The sequence below is a fragment of the Nycticebus coucang genome, chromosome 10, assembly GCF_027406575.1.
Source record: "Nycticebus coucang isolate mNycCou1 chromosome 10, mNycCou1.pri, whole genome shotgun sequence".
NCBI lineage: Eukaryota > Metazoa > Chordata > Mammalia > Primates > Lorisidae > Nycticebus > Nycticebus coucang.
In genome coordinates this window covers 82322293-82345784 of record NC_069789.1, presented here as the reverse complement: position 1 = coordinate 82345784, position 23492 = coordinate 82322293, and the positions used below count along the sequence as shown (strand labels likewise).

The 23492-nt window shown below is 38.6% G+C and overlaps 2 protein-coding genes across 3 annotated transcripts; both read right to left on the bottom strand.

Annotated features, from left to right (window-relative positions):
* Positions 1-3835: 3835 nt before the first annotated feature.
* On the bottom strand, positions 3836-22542 carry LOC128595650 (torsin-1A-interacting protein 2-like). 2 transcript variants are annotated; one of them, XM_053604420.1, is made up of 5 exons: positions 22427-22542; positions 11825-12002; positions 9247-9936; positions 6648-6749; positions 3836-5294 (listed from the first exon to the last, which is right to left on the bottom strand). In XM_053604420.1, exons 2-5 carry the CDS (start codon positions 11856-11858, stop codon positions 4531-4533), a joined length of 1590 nt encoding a protein of 529 aa, XP_053460395.1. In that variant the 5' UTR covers positions 11859-12002; positions 22427-22542; the 3' UTR covers positions 3836-4530. The 2 variants fall into 2 exon arrangements, with proteins under 2 accessions (XP_053460395.1, XP_053460394.1); XM_053604419.1 differs by lacking the exon at positions 22427-22542 and adding an exon at positions 22186-22314.
* Positions 19664-22187, bottom strand: TOR1AIP2 (torsin 1A interacting protein 2). Its single transcript, XM_053604423.1, has one exon. The coding sequence runs from the start codon at positions 21906-21908 to the stop codon at positions 21513-21515; it is 396 nt and encodes a 131-aa protein (XP_053460398.1). The 5' UTR covers positions 21909-22187; the 3' UTR covers positions 19664-21512.
* Positions 22543-23492: the final 950 nt, after the last annotated feature.

The following is a 23492-nucleotide window of genomic DNA, read 5'->3' as shown; positions in this document are numbered from 1 at the left end:
TTTCAAACGATAAAAGGTTTCATGTTGCTATTTCAAAGTATTTCTCTAGAAATAAACCCGTGTATGGATGTAAGCTTTATTCCCATTAAGTAATAGCCCTAATACAATAATTATACTTTCTATTTAACATTAGTTCTTAAGTGCTACAGACCTATATATAGGCTGCATAAAAATTTTGGTCAGATATATGGCAAACACAGAGCTAGTGAAAAGTTCTTCTTGCTGAATTATTATCACTCTCACATGCCACTGTTTGTTGTATTTTAACATCAATGCTCATTACGCTTCCTGTCTTTAACAGATACAAGTATAAATCAAACAAAAGCTATTTAAAGGGTCAAAATCATCTCAGTGGCTAGCACTATTTAGTTGATTCATTAGCTAAGAGGCTGATGAATTACAGGCATGCTGAATCTTTTTGTTTTGTTTTGAGACAGAGTCTCACTTTGTCACCCTGAGTAGAGTGCTCTAGCATCACAGCTCACAGCAACCTCAGACTCTTGGTCTTAAGTGATTCTCTTGCCTCAGCCTCTTGAGTAGCTGGGACTATAGGTGCCTGCCACAAAACCTATAGGCATGCTGAATCTTAACTACCATAAGCCCATAGGCTTCCAAATGAAATGTATTACTTTGTTGGTTTAAAAAACAGAAACAGAAACAAATTAGCATTACTATCTTTAGTAATATAAACCTCTGACACTTCTCAGTCAATGCCTGGAAACTAAATAGAAAACCTAAAATTTACTAAAGGGGGGAAAAAAAAAAAACCCAATCCAAAGACAATTTCTCCTTCCACCATTTGCTTCTATAATTCTGGTGTTACTCAACAAGTAATTTATATTAATATATAATGTAATTAAAGTTGTTCTGTAATAGTAATTAAATGGTGATGTTTATTTATGATGTATGATATCTTATGTCCACAAATTGTTTTTCCACGTCAAATAAGCAAGTTATCTGTTACAATAATGAAAAATAAACTACTAGATACACAAAGAAAATTTGAAAACTGGAAAAATGTAAAATTTCTATTTGTAAACAATCAAATAGTAATTAATCTAAGAGAATATATTAGATAACAGATTTTAATTATCTGTACACTTATAAAATAGAGTTTACACCTTAAAAATAATTATTTTAGTCCTAAGAAGCCCCAGAGTGAATATATTCTTTTTAAAATGATTTTTGAAATAGTGGACAAAAAACTGCAGTCTCAGTTGATTGCACTTATACATGCAAAGAAAAGTGTCTTTTAAAAGAATAAAGTTTTAAAAAAAGGAATTGTGACTTTTAGAAATTTATTTTTCTAAATTATATTGCAAGTAAGGGATGAAGGAACAGTGAATCTTTGTTATCAATTGCGGTCTGAGTCCCCGACTCCTTTAAAGATCTGAGGTAGCAGAGGGCAGCAGGCTGACCTAACAGTTCTAAAGGCACCATTGGTTTTGTGTGATGTAATGCTAGCATCTAAGCTCCAGAAATACAGAAAATACTGAATATGGTATATAGATTTTTTTTTTTTGCATTTTCTTTTGATTCTATACTGGATTGGCGTTGATAGTACATTCACCGTGCTTTGTGTTCAGTTCTTTTTTGAAATCTATTGCGAGATTCCTTCAAAGTCCCAAAGGCAAATTGCTCCTTCAGGTAAGCCCTTATGCTCCATTGAGCCCAATTTAAGGCTTTGGTTAGAACTGATTTATGTGTTTTTCCTGTGGCAGATATTTTTTCAAATAGGTTCTTCCTCATATCTTTGTAATCTTTTTGGTAAGATCCATTATTTTCTTGGTGTTTCCTAAAAATCCTCCCATAATTTAATCACATGACTTCTTTAAAAAATATATATATGTATATATTTAAATATAGAGAGACTTCATAGAAACAGAGATGCCAAAACCTACTGAAACATTCCACGATCATGATGACAGTCCACACAATGGAACAGACCCTTTGTTAGGTCAAGTTCATCTTACTAGAGTTCTGCTTTCAGAGTTCAAATACTAATCAACACTACTGTCTCCAGCCACACTGTTCTTGTTTTGTAGTCACAAACTTGATCTGACAACTAATAATGGCCATTAAAACCTCTGAGAATCTATTAACCCTTTCTGCCTCCCTCACTAAGTATTACATCACTTGCACTTCTCTAATTCTTAACTTCTAGTTAACTTGGCCCTTCTTGTTAGTCAAAAAATGAGCTGCATTACATAACGTGCAACCACTGCACAGCAAATAAATTGATAAACTTATGCCAATGTGCCCATGTAAAACTACTATTGAACTGGTTATTAAAAATCTGTTCTGCTGAAAGGGCCTTCAAACTCTCACCCTACACAATTTTTTTTTTCTTTTTTTGTAGAGACGGAGTCTCACTATGTCACCCTGGGTAGAGTGCCATGGTATCGCACAGCTCACAGCAACCTCCAACTCCTGAGCTTAGGTGATTCTCTTGCCTCAGCCTCCCGAGTAGCTGGGACTACAGGCGCCCGCCACAATGCCCGGCTATTTTTTGTTGCAGTTTGGCCGGGGCTGGGTTTGAACCCACCACCCTTGGCATATGGGGCCAGCGCCCTACTCACTGAGACACAGGCGCCGCTCCCATCCTACACAATTATTAAAAAACCCATTTAGTGGAGACAGAAATGATGATTAACAAAAATGGAAAACATCAGAAACATGCTAGTAAATGCTAGCTTATATATTCTGCTGTTCATCTGTAGATGTTTATCTTTCATAAATAGTGTATCTATATAATAAACCTGTATTTCATCTTCTTCCTACTCAAGTTTTAATACATTCATTTTTTTCCTATCTTCCAAGATGTTTATTCTCTTAATGGTTTTCAAACTTCATTTTCAGTGAAACTGTTTGAATGAAATCTTATATAACATATAAAAGTTAAAAACAGAAACTACTCTGAAATAATGGGGGTTGGGAGGGGAATTAAGGCAATTTGAAAATTACTGCTCTGAATCATTCAAGAAAGCTGAAGATAACAGCCAATTAGAATTTCTTCATTTCTTCCAATGATTATAAACAATTTCCCCATTGATTTCAATATTTTGACTTTTTTTTTTTTTTGAGGGTCTCACTCTATTGCCCTGGCTAGAGTGCAGTGGAGTCATCATAGCTCACTGCAGCCTCTAACTTCTGGGTTCAAGCAATACTCTTGCCTTAGCCTTCCACAAAACTGGAACTACAGGTGTTTCTGGCTACATGTTTTCATTCTTTTGTAGAAAGAGGGGGGGGATTTTACTATGTTGCCCAGGCTGATCCTGAATTTCTGGCCTCAAGTGATCCCTCCTGCTTTGGTCTCCCTAAGTGTAGGGATTAGAGGCATGAGCCCCCATGCCTGGTTTGATTTCAATTTTTTTTGAGACAGAGTTTTACTTTCTCACCCTCAGTAGAATGTCATCGCATCATAGGTCACAACCTCAGACTCTTAGGCTCACACTTTCCTCTTGCCTAAGCCTTCTGAGTAGCTAGGACTACAGGCACCTGTCACAACGCCTGGTTATTTTTTTTAGAGATGGGGTGTCACTCTTGCTCAGGCTTGAACTCCTGAGCTCAGGCAATCCACCCATGTTTGCTTCCCAAAGTGCGAGGATTACAGGCATGAGCCATCACACCCAGCTTCTGATTTCAATTTTAAGAACTTTTTTTTGATACTAGGTCTCGCCATGTTGCCAGGGTTAGAGTCCACTGGCATCATCATAGCTCACTGCAACCTTAAACTCCTGGGCTCAAGCAATCCTCCTGCCTCAGCCTTCCACAGTGTTAGAACTACAGACATGAGCCACCATGCCAGCCCAGAACATTTTTTAAGCATGGTTGCTTTTACCTCAGCTTATTAACAGAAAAAAAGCACAGCGCCTTACATATAGTAAGAATTTAGGTTAAGTAAATGATGGTTTGAATTTATATTTTCTTTTTTTACACTACTCACAACTGCAAATTAGGATATCTCACAACTACATTATTAAAGTGGGTTTTAAAAATACTTAACACGTACTAGAAAAAATTTTCTAAAATTTAACATTGCTTCATAATTCTAATTCTAACCACTGAAAGGTTTTTTACAGTCTCAACTCAAGAAAACAAAAATCACTTGGTAGTTACTCTGAAAAGTATCTTCCTGTGCAATAATTAGGTTGCTATATTCTGGAATTTTACAGTTTTTTTTTTTTTTTTTTTTTTTTTGGCCGGGCCTGGGTTTGAACCCACCACCTCCAGTATATGGGTCCGGCGCCCAATCCTTGAGCCACAGGCGCCACTCTATATTTTTAAATCTTAAAAAATTCCTCAGTTATAGATACCATGTTGTATTTCAAACCTAAGGCAAAGAAAAAAGTCACATCAAGCTTTGTCAAGGCTTAGATTAAAAAGTAAAAATGAAAACTTTTTTCCTAACATAAGCTCATTTGTGCTTTCAGGCTATCTTTTTGCATTTATTAACCTCCTTCCACATACATGGAAGGCCTTTAAACTGACTTTTTCATAAGCCTGTGCCTTCTATAATCAACTCTGAGCCTAGCTTTTTGAAAGGCACCCGTGTTCCTCTATGTTCCTCACTGGCTGAACGGGCAGTACTAGGTGTGAAATACGGCTCCAGAGCCCACTCAGTTTGTCTGAGTCCATGTGATTGAAGGAGCTGGGAGTGTCAGCATTGGTAAACTTGGCCCACAGCAAATCCCTCACTTTTTCTTCTGTTTCCCTTGGGCCTACACTTGCTTCTAAAGTTTCTTCCTCTAGTAGAACAGTCAGGACCAGAGCCACATCTTTAAAGGCAGCATTTTCATGATCACAATACTTGTAGAAGATCAAAGTGGAGCCTGCAGGAAGGGATTCAAAGTTGTATACCACAGCAGCCTTCTGGCCATTCTCAAACCCGTAACTCAGCTCCATGTCAACCAACAGCTTGACTGTGTCACTGTCCTGTGAGGTTCTTCCAGCCCCATCGATCTGAATAGCAGAGACCTTCTGAAAAGAGGTGTAGGCATCCGCAACGTGGTGGCTCAGGCACTTCAGGGTCTCTCTCCCCTGTTGAGCTGCTGTGAAGATGAGGGTGGCTGGCTCAGTGGGGTTTGAAGCGTTGAGGTGCTTCTGGAGAAACTTGCGTCCTCTCTGCCACAGGAAGGAACTCTGGCCTGGAAATTTATCCTTCAACTGGCTGAAGTGAGCCAAGAAGGCCTCCAAAGCTAGATTTTGGGGTACTTGCTCTGCTGAAAGTGAATAATAGCTACTAATAAAACTTAGCCCAATAGCCACAATCAGGATGCCAAGAAAGATGGGACCTGCCAAAAGAATGAGGAAAGAATAGAAAATCAGAACATGAGTCAGAAACAAAGCCTGCAGTAAACAAAAGCGAGGCAGAGATACTGTCAGGTTTTATTCTGGAAGTAGTACGTTTCTTTTGCCTAAGTATTTTAAACTGTCTGCTATTAAAGTTTACCAGAAATAGCCTTTCTCTAATCTCTTCTCAGATTTTTTTTTTATCTATTAATTTTTTGTTGTTTGTTGTTGCAGTTTTTGGCTGGGGCCAGGTTCAAACCCGGCACCTCCGGTATATGGGCCTGGCGCCCCACTCCTTTGAACCACAGGTGCCGCCCTCTTCTCAGATTATTTGATGATACAATATCCTTGCCAAAATTTTAAAATCTAAGTTTATATATTTGTTCTAACTTATAAAGTGATTTAGAAATGAACTATCAGGATTTTCTTCCACCTTCTCAAAGTACCAATATAGCAGAACTTTTTCTTTTTAGGGGTCAAACCTCAAAAATGGTTACTTGGGAAGTTAATATTCTAATTGAAAAGGCAGCTTTAGAGTCTTGTTTAGGAAAAGCCCTCTCTACTCTGGGAATTTCCATTCTGTTAAGCACAGTGAAACATCAGCCAATACCCTTAAGGGAAAAATCCCTAAAACTCCCTTGTTCTAGTTTACCATGAGTTATTATTAAACATTAAAAACTATATATATTAATATAGCCAGGCACGGTGGCTCATGCCTGTAATCCTAGCACTCTGGGAGGCCAAGGTGTGAAAATTGCTTGTGCTTATGAGTTGGAGATAAGCCTGAGGAAGACTGAGACACCCTCTTTACTAAAAATACAAAAATAAGCCTGTTGTGGTGGTGGGCACCTGTAGTCCCAGCTATTTGGGAGTCTGAGGCAGGAGGATCACTTGAGCCCAACAGCCTGAGGTTGATGTGAGCGAGGCTGACGCATGGCACTCTAGCCAGGGTAACAGAGTGAGACTCTGTCTTTAAAGAAAAAAAAAATTGGGCGGTGCCTGTGGCTCAGTCGGTAAGGCGCAGGCCCCATATACCGAGGGTGGTGGGTTCAAACCCGGCCCTGGCTGAACTGCAACCAAAAAATAGCCGGGCGTTGTGGCGGGTGCCTGTAGTCCCAGCTACTCGGGAGGCTGAGGCAAGAGAATCGCTTAAGCCCAGGAGTTGGAGGTTGCTGTGAGCTATATGATACCATGGCACTCTACCAAGGGCCATGAGGTGAAACTCTGTCTCTACAAAAAAAAAAAAAAATTAATACAATGTTAAAACTATTTAAATCTGTTAGTTTTCTAGGTATTCTCACTGAAGATTTCTGTATGTGAAATCAACACTACAATAAAACCACATTTGTTCTCACCATAGCACTGAAAAACCTTTTTCTTAATTTTTCTTGTGGCATCTTGTGCATTATCATTGTTTTCTTCCAATTTTTGGGTTTCTTGTTGATGACTTTCAGGCTCTAGGGGAGAAAAGAATCAATATTATTTTTAGATGGCACACTATTTACAGTATGTATACCTTTATACCTCTCCCCAACCCAAAGAATTATTCGACTAAGAAATTCTTACTATATTTTGTAAAATTTTCTTTTGTACAGAGCTAATTTTTTCCTACCGTTTCCTTAAAGCCTCACTACTACTTTCACTCTACTTAGAAATATAAAATGAAGCACTGTGAAATTCATTCATGATCACTGTTGCTTTATTTGCAATTCCTCACTGCCCCTTAACATCAAAGACAAGGAAACAAGTATTCTAATAGCAGCCAAAGCTATCTAAAATATGACTCAACAAAATGTACCAAATTAAGAAGGGATTTAAGGAATGTCAGATGTGCACAGGATTCCATATCCTGGGGCAATGGTGTTTTAATCCCAATCTCACATGACTCCTCAAGACCCCAAGTGTAAAAATAACGTAAGTATTAAGTTCAGAGATAGGAGGAATTACTATATGCTTGCAAAATAGCTTACAAAAGCAAGTGTAAAACTCTTAGTGAAGAAAGTGTAACAAAGCAAGGAATAAAAAATGAAGAACATTTGTGAAATATGTAAAAATACAGGTGCAGCGTGAGCATATCAATGTTAAAATGTGTGGATGAAATGAAGGCCAACATTTTATAGCACTCTAAGCTAAATCACTCTAGAATCTAGATATTATACCCAGCCAGGTACCTCTATTAGCATACACAAGTATAAAGGAAAACCCCTATCACACCAAAACTAGGTTCTTAAAATATCCTATCATGGAATTTCAGAACTGAAAAGATCTTCAGTGAACACCAACTCCAGCATCCTACTAAACATCAACATGAAAAAAGGTCCAAGAATGTTAACAGCCTAGTCCACGGTCACATAAAGAGAGGTGGCTGAGTTGAGATCAGAAAAGATTTCTTACCTCTTAGGTTATACTGTGGATTAGCTCATTTCACTAAGTTAAATAGCTTCCTACACATAAATTGCATTTTTTCAACAGTATTTTCTTTTTTCTACTCATAGTGAACCTGCATAATTGCTAAATTGTGGTTTTCTATAAATTCTAATTTGCATAATGGTTTATACAAATCACATTTATTCATTCATTCAACATTCATGAAGTTGTTTCTTTATGCCAGGTATCAAGAAACACAATGAATGAGAGGGACACAATCCTTGCCTTCACTGAAGTTATAGACTATTCTAATAACTAATAAATGAAACATACATTTAAGATCAGCCCTTGACTACAGTGAAACATGCATTACTAGCACTTGGTCAAGTCTCTGATAAACAGAATGTCTGAGAGAACCGAATATCATCTCATCCAATTTCTTCATTTTACCAATAAAACACTAAAATACTAGGCAGTTAAGAGACTTGCCCAAGGTCACTACAGTTAACAAGTGGTAGGGCCCCAATTAGAATCTACATGTAAGGATTTAGCACACTGTAACTCTTAACCTTCATAAGGGAAGACATGCTCATTTCTCTTGATATATAAGTGAAGAAAATCAGGTATAAAGCAATTAACTGATTTACTCAAAGTCCTAAAAAAACGAAATATAACTGAACTAAGGATACCATAACATTAACATTTGTTTTAAAACATGCCCAGCTTGGCTGAGAACAGTGGCTCTCACCTATAATCCCAGTGCTTTGGGAAACTGAGGCAGGAGGATCACTTGAGCTCAGGAGTTTGAAACTAGCCTGAGCAAGAGCCAGACCGTATCTCTACAAAAAAATAAGAAAACTTAGCTGGCCATGGTGGCACCTGCCTGTAGTCCCAACTACCTGGGAGAGTGATGCAGGAGCTATGATGATGCCACCACCCGCTAGCCAGGGCAACAGAGTGAGACTCTGTCTCAGGGAAATAACAAAACAAAAAAAAAAGAAAAGAAAAAAACTATACATATATATCTCTTACTTTATGAAACATTTAGTAGAAAAGTAGAAAACGAAAGTAGAAGATTTTTTAAATTGTAAGTCCAAATACTCTCATAAAGAAAGAAAAGGCAGGGCGGCGCCTATGGCTCAGTTGGTAAGGCGCCGGCGAGGGTGGCGGGTTCAAACCCGGCCCCGGCCAAACTGCAACCAAAAAATAGCCAGGCGTTGTGGCGGGCGCCTGTGGTTCCAGCTACTCGGGAGGCTGAGGCAGGAGAATCGCCTAAGCCCAGGAGTTGGAGGTTGCTGTGAGCCCTGTGACGCCACGGCACTCTACCGAGGGCAATAAAGTGAAACTCTGTCTCTACAAAAAAAAAAAAGTACAGTCTGTAGGAAACAACTTCCTCTCGTGCAATGAGCTAGTCTAGGAGAAAATTTCAGTCTAATCTCAACTCAACCACACTGCTTTGTGTGACCGCAGGATCACACAAAGTTCCTATGAAAGACAGGCAAAAGTTCTCTAAAAAGGCCCTTGACTCTTGCTGTGGTCTTAGTAACATAACAATACACAACAGCATAGTTCAGTGGGTTCGCTCACCTGGTACCAGCTGCCGCCTCCTCAGCGTATCCTGGCTCTCTAGACCAGGACTCTGGGCCAGGAGGGCTATAGCAGCAGGTGGTTCCTGAGGAGTTCTAGTCCTGTTGCTGACTTCCTCAGGGAAGGCTGCAGAGCTGCTGTCTAAGTGCGTATCTGCTCTTCCCTGGCCACTTGGAGAACGGACAGGGTCTGGATCCAAGGCTTCTTCACCCAGACTTTCTGAAGAAACATGATGCCCTTGTTCTTCATCCTGAAAACTCTGGCTGTTCTCATGTTCTGTTTTATCCTTTGCAAAGTCCCCTACATTTGTTTCATCTGGACTTTCTGAGGTATCGCCTGTATCTGTTCCCTCCTGGCCACTTGGAGAACAGACAGGGTCTGGATCCAAGGCTTCTTCACTCAGACTTTCTGAAGAGACATGATGCCCTTGTTCTCCATCCTGAAAACTGTGGTTGTTCTCATGTTCTGTTTTATCCTTTGGAAAGTCCCCTACATTTGTTTCATCTGGACTTTCTGAGGTATCGCCTGTATCTGCCCTTTCTGGACCTATTGTCTCTATCTCTTGGTGGTCTTTGTTAAGACCAGAGGCAGCATGTGGAGCCTGAGCTTCTTCAGTGGTACTTGCTGGGACTGTGGTCTTCAGTGCCTGAGAAGTTACTGATGGATCATTTTCCAAATCCTTTTCAGAGTCTATTGAGATAAAAATTTATAATTTTTATTGAAAAAAACCCCTAATTTTTGTATTTGAACAAGGTCCCTGATTAATATAGATTCTCATAGTTTACAAGGCACTTTCTAATTTTAGTTCTCTTGGCTCCCTCTAAAAGTGATTAAGCAAATTAATTATCATGTTAATAAATCCAACCAATACACTAATATAAAAGAATTCTGAATGACAGAACCAACTTTTCATTATATTATCTTCTTCCCTAATGAAAGGTAGCTAAAACCATTATGCAAAAGGCTGATGGGGTATTTTACAATGGATAGACCAGATTAACAACTGCAAAACCCATTGATCAATCTTACTATCACAAAACAGGGAAAAACCAGGTATCATTAACCTCCTGACACAATGCATTAAGAAATACACTAGATCACCTAAGAAGTATTCTTGCCAAACAAGTGAACTTGAATCTGATCAAGCTGCTAGAACTATCAGCTTTCCAAGAAATGTAGAAATAAAGGAATATATTAAATTATGCTTTAAGAATATTTTAAATTATGCTTTAGAAAGGGGCAAATTCCAAGAGACAAAAGACTGCATTTCTTTAATAATGGCAAGAAATAAAAATAAATGGCAAAATCGGGGGGGGGGGGAGGAGGGGTAATCTATGGATTAAGTGACTCAGGAGATCCATTAACCAAATTCAGTATATAGACCATAATGTTTACAACCAGTTTAGAAAAACCAATCATTAAAAAAAATTTATGAGACAATCAAGAATATCTGAATACGAGACATTTTGACAACGGTACTGAGATTATTCTTTAAAAAAGAATCCTCTCCTTTAGAGAAATATATTCAAGTATTTATGGCTAAAATTATAGGATGTCTACAAATTTCCTTTTCTTTTTTTTTTTTTAAGACAGGGTCTCATTCTGTTGCCCAGACTACAGTGCAGTGGTGCAATCACAGCTCACAGCAACCTCATAATCCTGGCCTCAAGCTATCCTCCCACCTCGACCTCCCCAAGTACAAGGATTAGAGGCATGAGCCACTGAAATGGCCTGAAATTTTCTATAAGATATTTTGGTTATGTTTTTCAAAAACAATCTATCTCTTGGAGATGTAAACTAAAGTATTTACAAATAAAATAAAATGATATAATGTCTTAAATTTACATTAAAATAATCCTGGGCAAGCAACAAGATCAGCATTATGCTGTTAATACTTGAAGCTGGATGTTGGATACACAGGGGGTTCATCATCCTGTTCTACTTTCCTAATATTGAAAAACTTCCACAGTAAAAAGTCTTCTTATTTTTGAAGGTTTTTGAGAAGAGGGCAGGGTGTGGGGATGAGTTCATCTCACTCTGGGGCCACAGGCAAGAGTCCCTGTACCCAGCTTATAAAAAGATTTTTAAGAAAATATCTTCTTTCTTTTCTGAAAAATCTGTTTCATATTTTACCAATTTGCTATCTCATATATACAAGCAGGATAAAGATCTTAAATTCCATCCTTACCTATAACTGAAAGGTCAATCCCCTCTAAATACAGCACATCATAGGGTTTTTTATACATTTTAGAAACATAACTCTAAAGGTCTATCATCTTTTTAAAAGATGGACTATATTTTTCTAATATGATAGGTTCCTATTACTGGAGTCTCATATAAGTCTCATATATTTTTTCCCCATATAAGGAAGACAATTATCTTCCTCGTATTATAATTAGGGTCTCATATTATGGTAAAACTCAGTAAATATGAAAGAATAATACAGTCCTAACAAACTGATCCACTGAATAAGCTTTTTTACTTCAAAATTGCAGGTTTAAGTCATCAATTTTCTCTCTCCGCACAGCCCTAGTTTCCCACAGCACAAACCTCAGTGCTGTACAAAAACTAGTCTTACCCTCTTGAGGATCCCTAAATCCACTGTCGGTCATGTTTGTGTTCTATCTCTTCAGAGTTTGGGGTAGTTTTTTTAGTGTCTGATTTTCCTTGTGAAGATGTCTTGTTTTCCTCTCGTCCCAAGTCCCAACAGACTCATGCCTCCCGTGGACCCAGGAAACAAGGCATACATACAGTAACTAAAATAAAATGAAAAAAATTAAATGACTTTTTATGCATACAAAGGGGAAATGCCAATTTCAGCTTTATTAAATCTGCTTAGTTTGAATAGTTGCTCTCTGGAACATTTTACTAAAGAAAAACTGCTTTCCAGCTTTCCAGAGTATTTGGAGATTCAAACTCCAAATCCTAGACTACAAAAAACAAGTGAATAGACAAAAATAAAACTGAGACCTCCAGACTAATTAACCTTGCCTGGACATCATCATCTCCTAATATATCCCAGTAAAAGTGAAAGAATATAAAAAGATGAAGTGACCAAGATCTCAAAGAGAATAGACAAAATTTAAAAAACTCTTAAGATTAGAAATTTAAGTCACTATTTCCTTTACATCTTCAATTTTTTCCCCATATAACTTTCTCACAGTCTGCCTGTCAGAGGCTTTCACTTATTAACAAGTCACAATGCACAGGGCTGCCTTGAGGTACTAGGAAATACTCATGTGGACTGCCACCTGAATGGTTTTCTGATAGTATCTTATTGTAAAATCTGGAGACAGATATTCCCTTATATATGTACAATGCCTTTTTATCCAGTGCTCCAAGAAGACAGATAAGGCAAAATGATTATGGGCTTTATACAAAAGAAATCAAAATCAGAAGCAGTTTATAAGTAATAAAAATCAAATCATATCATTTTATGTTAATAGTTTAATCTTATTTTCTCAAAAACAAACTGATCAATAAGTTACTTAACTTTCACTACCTATAAAAATAAAAGATTGCTATGAGGATTAAATACAAAAAAAAAAATACAACCTCAGAGATGGCCAACACATAGAGGATATTTTATAAATATTTTGTAAAAATTTATAATGAATATTTTATAAATATAGGTACTTTTAGCTATAATTTCTCATTTCCCCTATGTATGGTGACTTATTGGGCAACTCTTGGGACATCCTGTCTAGCTTTGTGATGTTGTTACTTTTCTGTAGCCTAGTTGAGAGGCTAACTACACTTCTTTGTATTTTTCTCCTAGTACTGTTTAGTAAAACTTAATTTTACCAGTTGAAAATTTTGATCACAAATGCCTAACACGGTGTCTAGCATATATTAAGAACTCCATATTTTCTTTCTTTTTTTTTATGATGGGCAGTTATATATATTTTTTAAATTAAAGCATAGCTGTGTACATTAATGCAATCATGGGGCACCATACACTGGTTTTATATACCATTTGACATATTTTCATCACACTGGTTAACATAGCCTTCCTGGCATTTTCTCAGTTATTGAGTTAAGATATTTATATTCTACATTTATTAAGTTTCACATGTACCCTTGTAAGATGCACCGTAGGTGTAATCCCACCAATCACCCTCCCTCCGCCCATTCTCCCTCCTCTTTCCCCTCCCTTTCCCCCTTCCCCCCATTCTTAGGTTATAACTGGGTTATAGCTTTCATGTGAAAGCCATAAATTAGTTTCATAGTAGGGCTGAGTACATTGGACACTTTTTCCTCCATTCTTGAGATACTTTACTAAGAATATGTTCCAGCTCTATCCATGTAAACATGAAAGAGGTAAAGTCTCCATAAGCACTCCATATTTTCTTAAGAACTCCATCTTTTAAAAGAGTATAAAAAGTGAATGAATGCATGAATAGTGATAATGTCTATAAAATGGAAGGCAGGAAGGAAGGACAGGCTCTTCTTTCTAGTAGTGTGAATTCTTAGAAATGCCTCAACTTTGTAGAGTTCCTTGTCATCCCTTTTAGAGTTGGAAGAATCTAAAAGAGCAAAAGAAGCCACACATAACATTTATATGAAGTTCTAGAACAGGCAATTGATTATGATCAACAGTAGCAGAAAATAGATTAGCAGTTACTGGAAAGAGTATGGACTAGAAAATAGCAATTTGGAAACCTTTTTAAAGTGATGAAAATGTTTCATCTTTACTGAAGTGGTGGTTCCATTTGTCATCAAACTTAAAATCTGTAGATTGATTGTACGTAGATTGTCCTCAATAAACTTTATTGAAAACAAATAGGACTGAATGCTTTCAAAACTGTACTTCTTGGTTACGAGGTTAAAATAAAAGGAATCTACAAAGGAAAGCCGGCACAGATATTTCTAAAATCTTACAAATGCTTAACATACATACACCTTTCCTGTCACAAAGCATACATCAATTCTGTAGCTCACTTCATGTACATTCTTTGAAACAATCATCAAGCAGCTAAGGTGCCAGCCACATACACCAGAGCTGGCGGATTCAGATCCGGCCCGGGCCTGCCAAACAATGACGACTACAACCAAAAAATAGCCAAGTGTCGTGGCAGTCGCCTGTAGTCTCAGCTACTCGGGAGGCTGAGGCAAGAGAATCGCTTAAGCCCAGGAGTTGGAGGTTGCTGTGAGTTGTATGAGGCCACGGCACTCTACCAAGGGCCATAAAGTGAGACTCTGTCTCTACAAAAAAAAAAAATAGCCAAGTGTTGTGGCAGGCGCCTGTAGTCCCAGCTACTCGGGAGGCTGAGGCAAGAGAATCGCTTAGGCCCAGGAGTTGGAGGTTGCTGTGAGCTGTGTGAGGCCACGGCACTCTACCAAGGGCCATAAAGTGAGACTCTGTCTCTACAAAAAAAAAAATAGCCAAGTGTTGTGGCAGGCGCCTGTAGTCTCAGCTACTCGGGAGGCTGAGGCAAGAGAATCGCTTAAGCCCAGGAGTGGAAGGCTGCTGTGAGCTATGATGCCATGGCACGATAGCATGAGGCTCTGTCTCAAAAAAAAAACCAACAACGATCATCACTGTTCACAGTGCAAGGAAGCGGGACAAACAAGATTCTTGACACAGGCTCACAAGAAGTCACACAGCAGGCTACAAGGGAGGTCTGGAAGCCACTGTTCCAGAGGCAGGTAAGTCCTCTGACTGGTATCCAATCCCTATCAAATGTGTTCATTAGGAACCTGAGTGTTTCTGATGGGAATTGGGGTTGTTGGAGACTTTCTGTAGTTGTAGAAAAAAACATTCCATAAGCATGCCTAAAAAAAGATACGTTTAATGGTATCTTTTGCAACAGGGATCTAATGAACACCTGTGTGCTATACAAAAGACACTTATTTTAGTGAATCCCTTACAAGTTCAATTGTGAAATGTTGGTTTTCAGTGCCTCGTACATGGAGGTGATGATTCATTTTTCTACTTAAATAAAATTTAACCTCATTGATGACAGTCATCTCTACTTTCCTGTGACCCTGAAAACTCTCTCAGGGCTTTTAACAGGTTAAAGCCATAGGTTCTATTCTCCATTTAGGCTGAGGGATACGCTTTACTTAATTTTGATTTCCTGAGACTTCTCTCAGGAGGAACACAAATTTGCCTCATTTCCCTCTGCAAATGTTGCTGCTCTGTGCTCTGTCTTTTAAAACATACCCTTTCAGCTGCATCTCACTGTACAATTGTAAATGCTTTGACAATCTAATCTAGTAGGTGTCACTGTGTAGTAGACCAAATCACCTTTGCACAGCAGGCACATAACCAAGTTTAGAGGACTCCAACATATAAAATTAAGTGTTCTCGCTCGGCGCCTGTAGCTCAAGCGGCTAAGGCACCAGCCACATATACCAGAGCTGGCGGGATGGAATCCAGCCTGGGCCTGCCAAACAACAATGACAACTACAATGGAAACAAAAATAGCCGAGCCTTGTGGCGGGCGCCTATAGTCCCAGCTACTTGGAAGGCGGAGGCAAGAAAATAGCTTAAGCTCAGGAGTTGGAGGTTGCCGTGAGCTATGATGCCACTGGACTCCACTCGGGGTGACAGCTTGAGGCTCTGTCTCAGGAAAAAAAAAATAAGTGTTCTAAGGGTAACTCCAAATCAATATATATTGTATGCTTAAATATGAGCTTGATACTAACCAAATTTTGAAAGTATTCCATTCTTTTTGTTACTCTGTGCATTGTTTACCCCTGTAGAAATGTATAATAAAAGGTGATCTCAACTGTATATGTAAAGTTTCTTTTTTTTTATGTAAAGTTTCTTAAAAAATAAAAAGAACTGGACCAGGTACAGTGGCTCATGCCTATAATCCTAGTACTCTGAGGGTGGTGGATCCCTTGAGCTCAGGAGTTTGAGATCAGCCTGAGCAAGAGTGGCAGGTGCCTGTAGTTTCAACTACTCAAGAGGTGAAGGCAAAAGGATGGCTCAAGCCCAAGAGTTTGAGGTTGCTGTGAGCTAAGAGGCCACAGCCCTCTACCCAGGGTGACAAAGTGAGATGCTGTCTTGGAAAAAAAAAAAAAAGAACTGAGGTTAAGTATGGCAAAATGTTAATGTATTTTAGATTTAGGTACATGGGTGCTTTTTATTTATTCTCTGCATTTTTCTGTATATTTGACATAGGTAATGAATTTTAAAATTGAGAAATGAAATATATTAACCTTTGTAGGAAAAGTATTAAAAGGAAAGATCTGTAATATTAACTCTTTAAGCCCGCATGCAATGACCTTATATTACATAGGTATGTTTCAACCACAGGCTCCTATGCATTTTGTCACAGTAAGCCGGGAGGATACAGAACAGGGAAAGGCTGCCTGTGAGACAAAATCGGGACTGGGAGAGCAGTGGGACCTTATCCATTCTCCACTCCATCCCATAAACTGCTAGTGTTGTCATGGGGGTCAGTGAAAAGGAGAGGAAAAGAAGAAAACCTGGGAGAGAAAGGAGTAGGTATCAGGAAACACAAAAACTGAATTTTTTATTTTTTTATTTTTTGTAGAGACAGTCACATTTTATCGCCCTTCGTAGAGGGCCGTGGTGTCACACTGCTCATGGCAACCTCCAAATCCTGGGCCTAGGCGATTCTCTTGCCTCAGCCTCCTGACTAGCTGGGTATACAGGTGCCCGCCACAATGCCCAGCTATTTTTTTGTTGCAGTTTGGCTGGGCCTGGGTTTGAACCTGCCACCCTCGGTATATGGGGCCAGCGCCCCACCCACTGAGCCACAGGTGCCACCATGAATTTCCTTTTTTTTAAATAGAGAAGGAAATTAGAAGTTTAGCAGCTAAGGAAATAAAAAAACAATCAGTAATTCCAGGATGGTAGTTCAGATATAAATGCCATCATGATTAATGTATGGCAATAAGGGTACAATAAGTATATACCTTTTTCTTAGTTTTAAACACGTTTATTTTAGTGAATGATGCCATTCTAGGCTCTGAGAGATAAGAAACACATCCTGGCCCTTGAACAATTTACAATCCTGCTGTGGAAAGAAGTAACAATAAAGCATACATAATGACTATAAAATCTATTATTTATTGAATGCTTTCTTGGCGTCAGGTAGCATTCAAAGCACTATATATTAACTCATTTAATCTTCATAACAATCTTATGATTATGAACTATTAATATTCTTACTATTTTATAGATGAGGAAATTGAGATACAGAAAGGTTAAAAACCTTACCCAAGAACATACAACTGCTAAGGGCAGAGTCAGGACTTGAACTCAAGTAGTCTGGCTGTGTATAGGACCAAAGCTTTTAACAGTGACCCTTTACAGACGCTTATATTACACATACTACAAAGCGCTCTGACTATGGAATGCTTAAATCTAGGTTTTCACTGTGAGTCTAGCACCTATGACCTGAGTGAATTTGCACATATCTTTCAACTTTTCTTAACCTACTTGTTTCAGTGTTGTGGGAAGTCTCAGATGTTATAAAAAATCATACAAGAATTGTATCTTCTGTAATTAAGATTATAAATGGACCTAAAAAATGTGATGACAATGTACCTCGGGTCAATCTATCCCTCCAGGCCTTTTGACTTTTATTCTTAGGACCATCGACATACTATAGGCTCAACCTCGGTCCTAACACCAATCTTATCCTTTACTGGGAGAGACTTAAGAAGCATTTAAATGATTCAGAATCATGTTCTAACAACTGGCTTTAATCACTGTCGTAAGATGCTATCTAACTGCCTAGTTCTAACTTTTGCCTTCCTGCCCAGTATCTTTCTTAGTCCTCAGGATTTACTCTGTGCCACATGATTGGTATATATTATCACATTTAAACCCCACAACAATGTGAGGCAGGTATGGTTACACAACCTATCTCACAGATGAAGAAACTAGATAGAGAGGTTAAAATGCCCAAAGTTGTTTAATAGTGTCAGAATTAGAATACAAACCCAACTAGTGAAAAGGCCATTATTGCTCTACGGAAAAATAGTTTTCGTCCCCAAAATACCACAGAGACTCAAGAACTGTCATGGGGGACTGGACAGATGAAAGGTCTCTGGCTCATCTCACTTTTACAGCTGGGGACACGCAGATCGCCACATAGTGTATGGATGCCATGGCCTTGTTTCTGCCTGTGCTTTCTTCTTCCATAACTTAGTAATAAATCTTACCTCAGTCACCCACATCCCATGAGCGCCTCCACCTTTTTGGTGGATGTATTTCCTTCCCAATCTGCCCCAGCATGTTTCCATTAACCATTCCACTCCCAGGTCTACCATAAAATAGGAAGTAGTTATAATGGTTGCTTCAGAAATGCTACCATTATGTATAAAAAATATTATCAATTCTTCCATACTATAAAAAGAGACGAATACAACTTAACACAATTTAAAACACCACATAATCTCCCCAGTCATTTGTTGTTAGAATTATTTTTAACAGATACTTATATTTTAATAAAACTCATTATTCACATCAACTATGGGTTTTTTAGGATTTGCAGTATTTTAAGCCATATGAAGTCACAAAAAAAAGATGTAAGCTGCAAAACTGCAAAGCCTTCCTAAATGTTCTCCTGTGCTCGATTTTATGTGCTCTACATGACACTGTTTCTGAGAGCTGCTCATGTAATAGGCATGACAACATAAACATGTATGAAGGCAATTTACCCTTAATATTGTTGACTCCTTGCTTTTGCCAGTATATTCACATTTGTAGCTTATAATGACACCAAACAGAACTGTTTGCGAGGGCTGTAACAGTTCTGACTAGTTTAAATAAGAAAAACATGACTGAGCTTGTCCTAAAACATCAACAGTGATCTTCAGTCTGACTTGAAACCTCTTTATATGTCACCAGCATAGCAAAGTACAATAAATATTACTACCTTGCAGTTTTATGAGTTTCAGCTCCTATTCTTTTAAGCCAGGTAAGTAAACACTATGGATGTGCTACAACAGTGTTTCTCAAAGTACAGTCCATAGAGCACTGCCTAAGAATCTCCTGGGGTGCTATTTATAATATGCAGGTTCCTGGGCCCTACAAGCTGCCCAAGGAATCAAAATTTCTATAGTAAACCAAGAAATCTGTGTTTTTGAATAAGTTCCCCAAGGTACTACTTAGGTATTGATTTGAGAAATTAATGGTCTAAGTCCTTTTGAACTGACCTTACTATATAAAGGAGTGGTTAAAACAAAAAACGAAGACCTTTTTTCTCTTTTGCTATTTAAAATTTCACATATAGAGAGTATTTCTTAGTGTGTGTCCTTGTAGCATAAACATTTTCTAAAAACTGAAAAAAATTTAGGAGACAATATTGATCATAATACTACCCTCAAAAGCACTATCTCAAAGTAAATTTTCACTTTTTAGGAAGAGCTTTAGGATAGTGAAAGAGTTCGTAATTAAGGGTTAATGACAAACTAACTAGTCTTTACTCCATTTAGCAGCCCACACAGTTTATTTAGCAATATAACAAGAGAGAACCTCCATCATGATAGACATAAGGCAGATACAGGATAGATCTCTAAGGTACATTCTTTATACAGACTAACAAATAACTTTAGATTCCACAACATGTGCCAAGTATGATTTGTTGCATACCAATAGCCATTCACTTCTCACTTCTCTGTCTGAAAGAGCCCTGATTTTAACAGTAGATTGCCATCCCAGGCAATGCTAACCTTCTTCCCCTTTGCCAAGCTTCCCCAAGTTTCCTTGTGAACATTCTCAAGGTTCTCATTTCTTCTAATGAGATGTAAGAAGAAACCTGCTATGGACTTTGGGGAAAGATTTTATTCCCAAATAAGATAGACTTGAAAGGAGAAAGCCTTTTTGCTGCTTCCTATTTCCAGCCTTTGCCTGGGATTAAAATATCTGGCGCAACAAGCCATATTGCACTCATTGAGGACTAAAAGGACAAAAAGCAAACATGATAAGGATCCCAGGGGAAAAATAGAAAATGCCTGGGACCTTGATAACATTGTTGAGGTAATACATGAGCACTAGATATCTAGCATCTTAAATGTTAGTTTAAGAATTGTTCAGTGGCCTCTGAGATGTTTTCAATAGCTTTTTCTAAATTGCTTAGTCCTAATTCTGGATCCATGTTTTTCGTAACAAGAGAAGTCCAGAACGTGGTCAATGTTCAGTAAGACCTTCTTAGCATGGTACTAAGAAAGATGCTTGCCCTAGACTGTTCTTAATATATATGGAGTGAGGTTTGATAATTCCTTCTTTTTTGAGACAGAGCCTCAAACTGTCGCCCTGGGTAGGTGCCATGGATCACAGCAACCTCCAACTCCTGGGCTCATACGATTCTCTTGCCTCAGCCTCCCAAGTAGCTGGGACTACAGGCGCCCACCACAATGTCTGGCTATTTTTTGGTTGTAGTTGTCATTGTTGTTTGGCAGGCCTGGGCTGGATTCGAACCCGCCAGCTCTGGTGTATGTGGCTGGTGTCTTAGCCGCTTGAGCTACAGACGCTGAGCCAGCTTGGTAATTCTTTTTGTCATGTATCTCATAATACAGGTACTCATAATACAGGTACTTTTCCATTTCCAGGGGAGGACATTGTAAATTCAGTCACCTCAAAGACAGGGTAGTCTTTGTTTATGTAAAGCCAACTAAGTGCAGACTGGTAGCATTTCTGCATGTTTTTACATAACCTATGTTAAGTATTGCCTAATAAATGTGACTTCTCTAACAGTGACCAGATATCAATGTCACAGCCACACTGATGGGCTAGAATCAATGATGAATGGATGGCAATATATTAATAAATTATATATTATATATAAACACACACACATACACGCACACTATAACTGATCAATGTATAAGAGATGAATTTAGAACAAAGTTCTTTTTCAAATTTACTGGAATAATCTAGGATCCAGCTTCAATGAGAATGCTTTCCCACAAAAGTTACCATTAGAAACACCATTATTCAGCACACAGTATGGGGCCTCTTTCTAGGATTACCTTGTCATATGTCAATAATTTGGCTCTGCAACTTTTCAGAAGTGGCAACATAGTTCCAAAACACTGCTTACAGGAAACATGGATTACTCTTAGTCTAGTTCTAGATGAACAGTCTGGCTTTAATACTGACTAAATTCATGCTGAACAAAATAAGCACAGGCCACAGAAACAGATCCAGCAATTGAAGCAGTTCCCCAAAGTAGTGACAGCCATGGGTCAGCTAAAAAATTAGCTTTTTTCCCATCTTCCTTGGGCTACTAGCACAAAACCCTTTAGAATCTTGATGATGATTTTGACTGTTAGAGAAGTTACTTGCTTTGGCCAAGTTTTTTATTTAAGGTTTTGTCTGTTCTGGTCAAGATTAACTGTAATGCAGGGTTAAAACCAGCTACTCTGGAGTCATGTATTCTTTTTCTAACCAGTGGAGGACCCAGAAGAAATGGATGGCAAGCTTTTTCAAAGGTCCATCTGGTAAGATTTTGGGGAGCCCACTCAAGTGGGAAAGACCATGGAAGAACAAGACTTCTATTAGCAGAATTATCAGGATAACACTCAGGGCAATAATCAGCTCTGTTAATACGGTCTAGGAATACTTGGTAACATTCATTTTCAACAAGTTCAGTTTGATACAACCAATGGCCTAGTTCTAAACTAGGGAACCACTGTTGTCCACAATCAGGACAATGTGAATTATCTGAGAACATCTGGACCTAGAAAGACAAGACAGGGAGCAATGTAATGGCAAGAGGCAACAATAACAAAGAGAGACACCCAAATAACCGGTCCTAATACAGGTTTGGTTTAGCAATTTCTCAGTTCAACCAACATTACTCGGAGAGGATTAAATTTGGCTTGCACCTCAGTGCAATTCTTCAAGATTTCGTTGTCTATTTTTCACTCAATTGCAACTCAGTCTCTGAACTCAGGGACCAATCCAGTCTATAATGTTATCAGTCACTTATAATGCTATTAGCCACTTACTAGCAGCACAGATACCAGAATAGCGCCTTCAAATTCCAGCTTCTCAAGAAGAGATAGGCTCTAGGCTAAATTAGTTATTTTTTCTTATGTGTTATCAGCTGGTGGTGGTGTCACACAGAGGCACTTGGCTTACTCTGCTCTCTTGGTAAGATTATTATGTCTGCTTGGTGAAACAGAGGAGCTGACGGGTCCAATGGATCTTTTGCGGGCGCTGGCACTCTTGCCGTTGTAATACACGTACCCCAATCTTAAGGCCTTGGCACTTTACAATGATGGTCTGGAAAACCTAGCAGAGCCTTCTTGAGCGTGGATCCAGTGAAGTCTGTCTTGGGAGGATCTTAATTAGGACCCAGTCACAGAGAAGGAATGGATGTTGAGTTGGCTGGAGGATCCAGGAATGCGTCACAAACCTGTAAATGATAACACTTCAGACAACTCATATAGGTTTTGTAGTTGCTCACAATATGATTAGAAACATGCATTTCAAATTATTTGGGTCCACCAAGGTGGATGAAAAATGTCTCATGGGGTTTCCCTATGACAATTTAACATGAATTCAAACTAATTTTACCCATTAAGAGGTTTTTCTGAGGTGGGGGGACAGATTCTTGTCACCCTGGATAGTGTACAGTGGCAAAATTGTAGCTCACTGGAACCTCAAACTCCTGGGCTCAAGCAATCCTCTGCCTCAGCCTCCCGGGTAGCTGGGACTACAAGGTATACACCACCATGCCCAGCTGATTTTTTTCTGTCTTTATTAGAGATAGTTCTTGCTCTTGCTCAGACTGGTCTCTAATTCCTGAGCTCCAGGGATCCTCCCTCCACAGCCTCTCAGAATACTAGGATTACAGGTTTGAGCCACCACACCTGACCTGGTGAGTTACTCTTATGCTTACACGGACATTAGGAAGAGCTCTGGGGAATCATTTAAAATTTGTACTAGACTAGCTTATTTTTTTAGGACTTTATTTCTTTTTTCTGCTCCTTTTGCACACTGGGAATACTAAGGTCTATGTAATCCTGTTTAACCTAGTAAAACTTTGAGATCTCTGTAAAATGGGTACCATTTATGGTATTCCCATAATGTATGCGATAAAATAATGACAGCTTTTCCCTAATAGGTTTCGTTCCACCCTGGAAAAGCTTACAAAATTATTAGATAATATTCTCAAAAGCTAACCACAGGAAGCTGGGATAAATACTTTTGAATGCCAAAAAAGAAGAGGCACAGGTTTCTATCTCGTCTATCTTTATTGGTTTATGCATATTGTCAGCTTGAGGAAGCAAATAAGGCATAGGCCTGAGCA

Coding starts and splice junctions, on each gene's coding strand:
- LOC128595650 (XM_053604420.1), bottom strand. CDS start 11,858: ATGACCGACAGTGGATTTAGGGATCCTCAAGAGG. Junction 9,937..11,824: donor ATTTAGGGATCCTCAAGAGG/GTAAGACTAGTT, acceptor TTATCTCAATAG/ACTCTGAAAAGGATTTGGAA. Junction 6,750..9,246: donor GAGGCGGCAGCTGGTACCAG/GTGAGCGAACCC, acceptor TTTCTCCCCTAG/AGCCTGAAAGTCATCAACAA.
- TOR1AIP2 (XM_053604423.1), bottom strand. CDS start 21,908: ATGTTCTCAGATAATTCACATTGTCCTGATTGTGGACAACAGTGGTTC.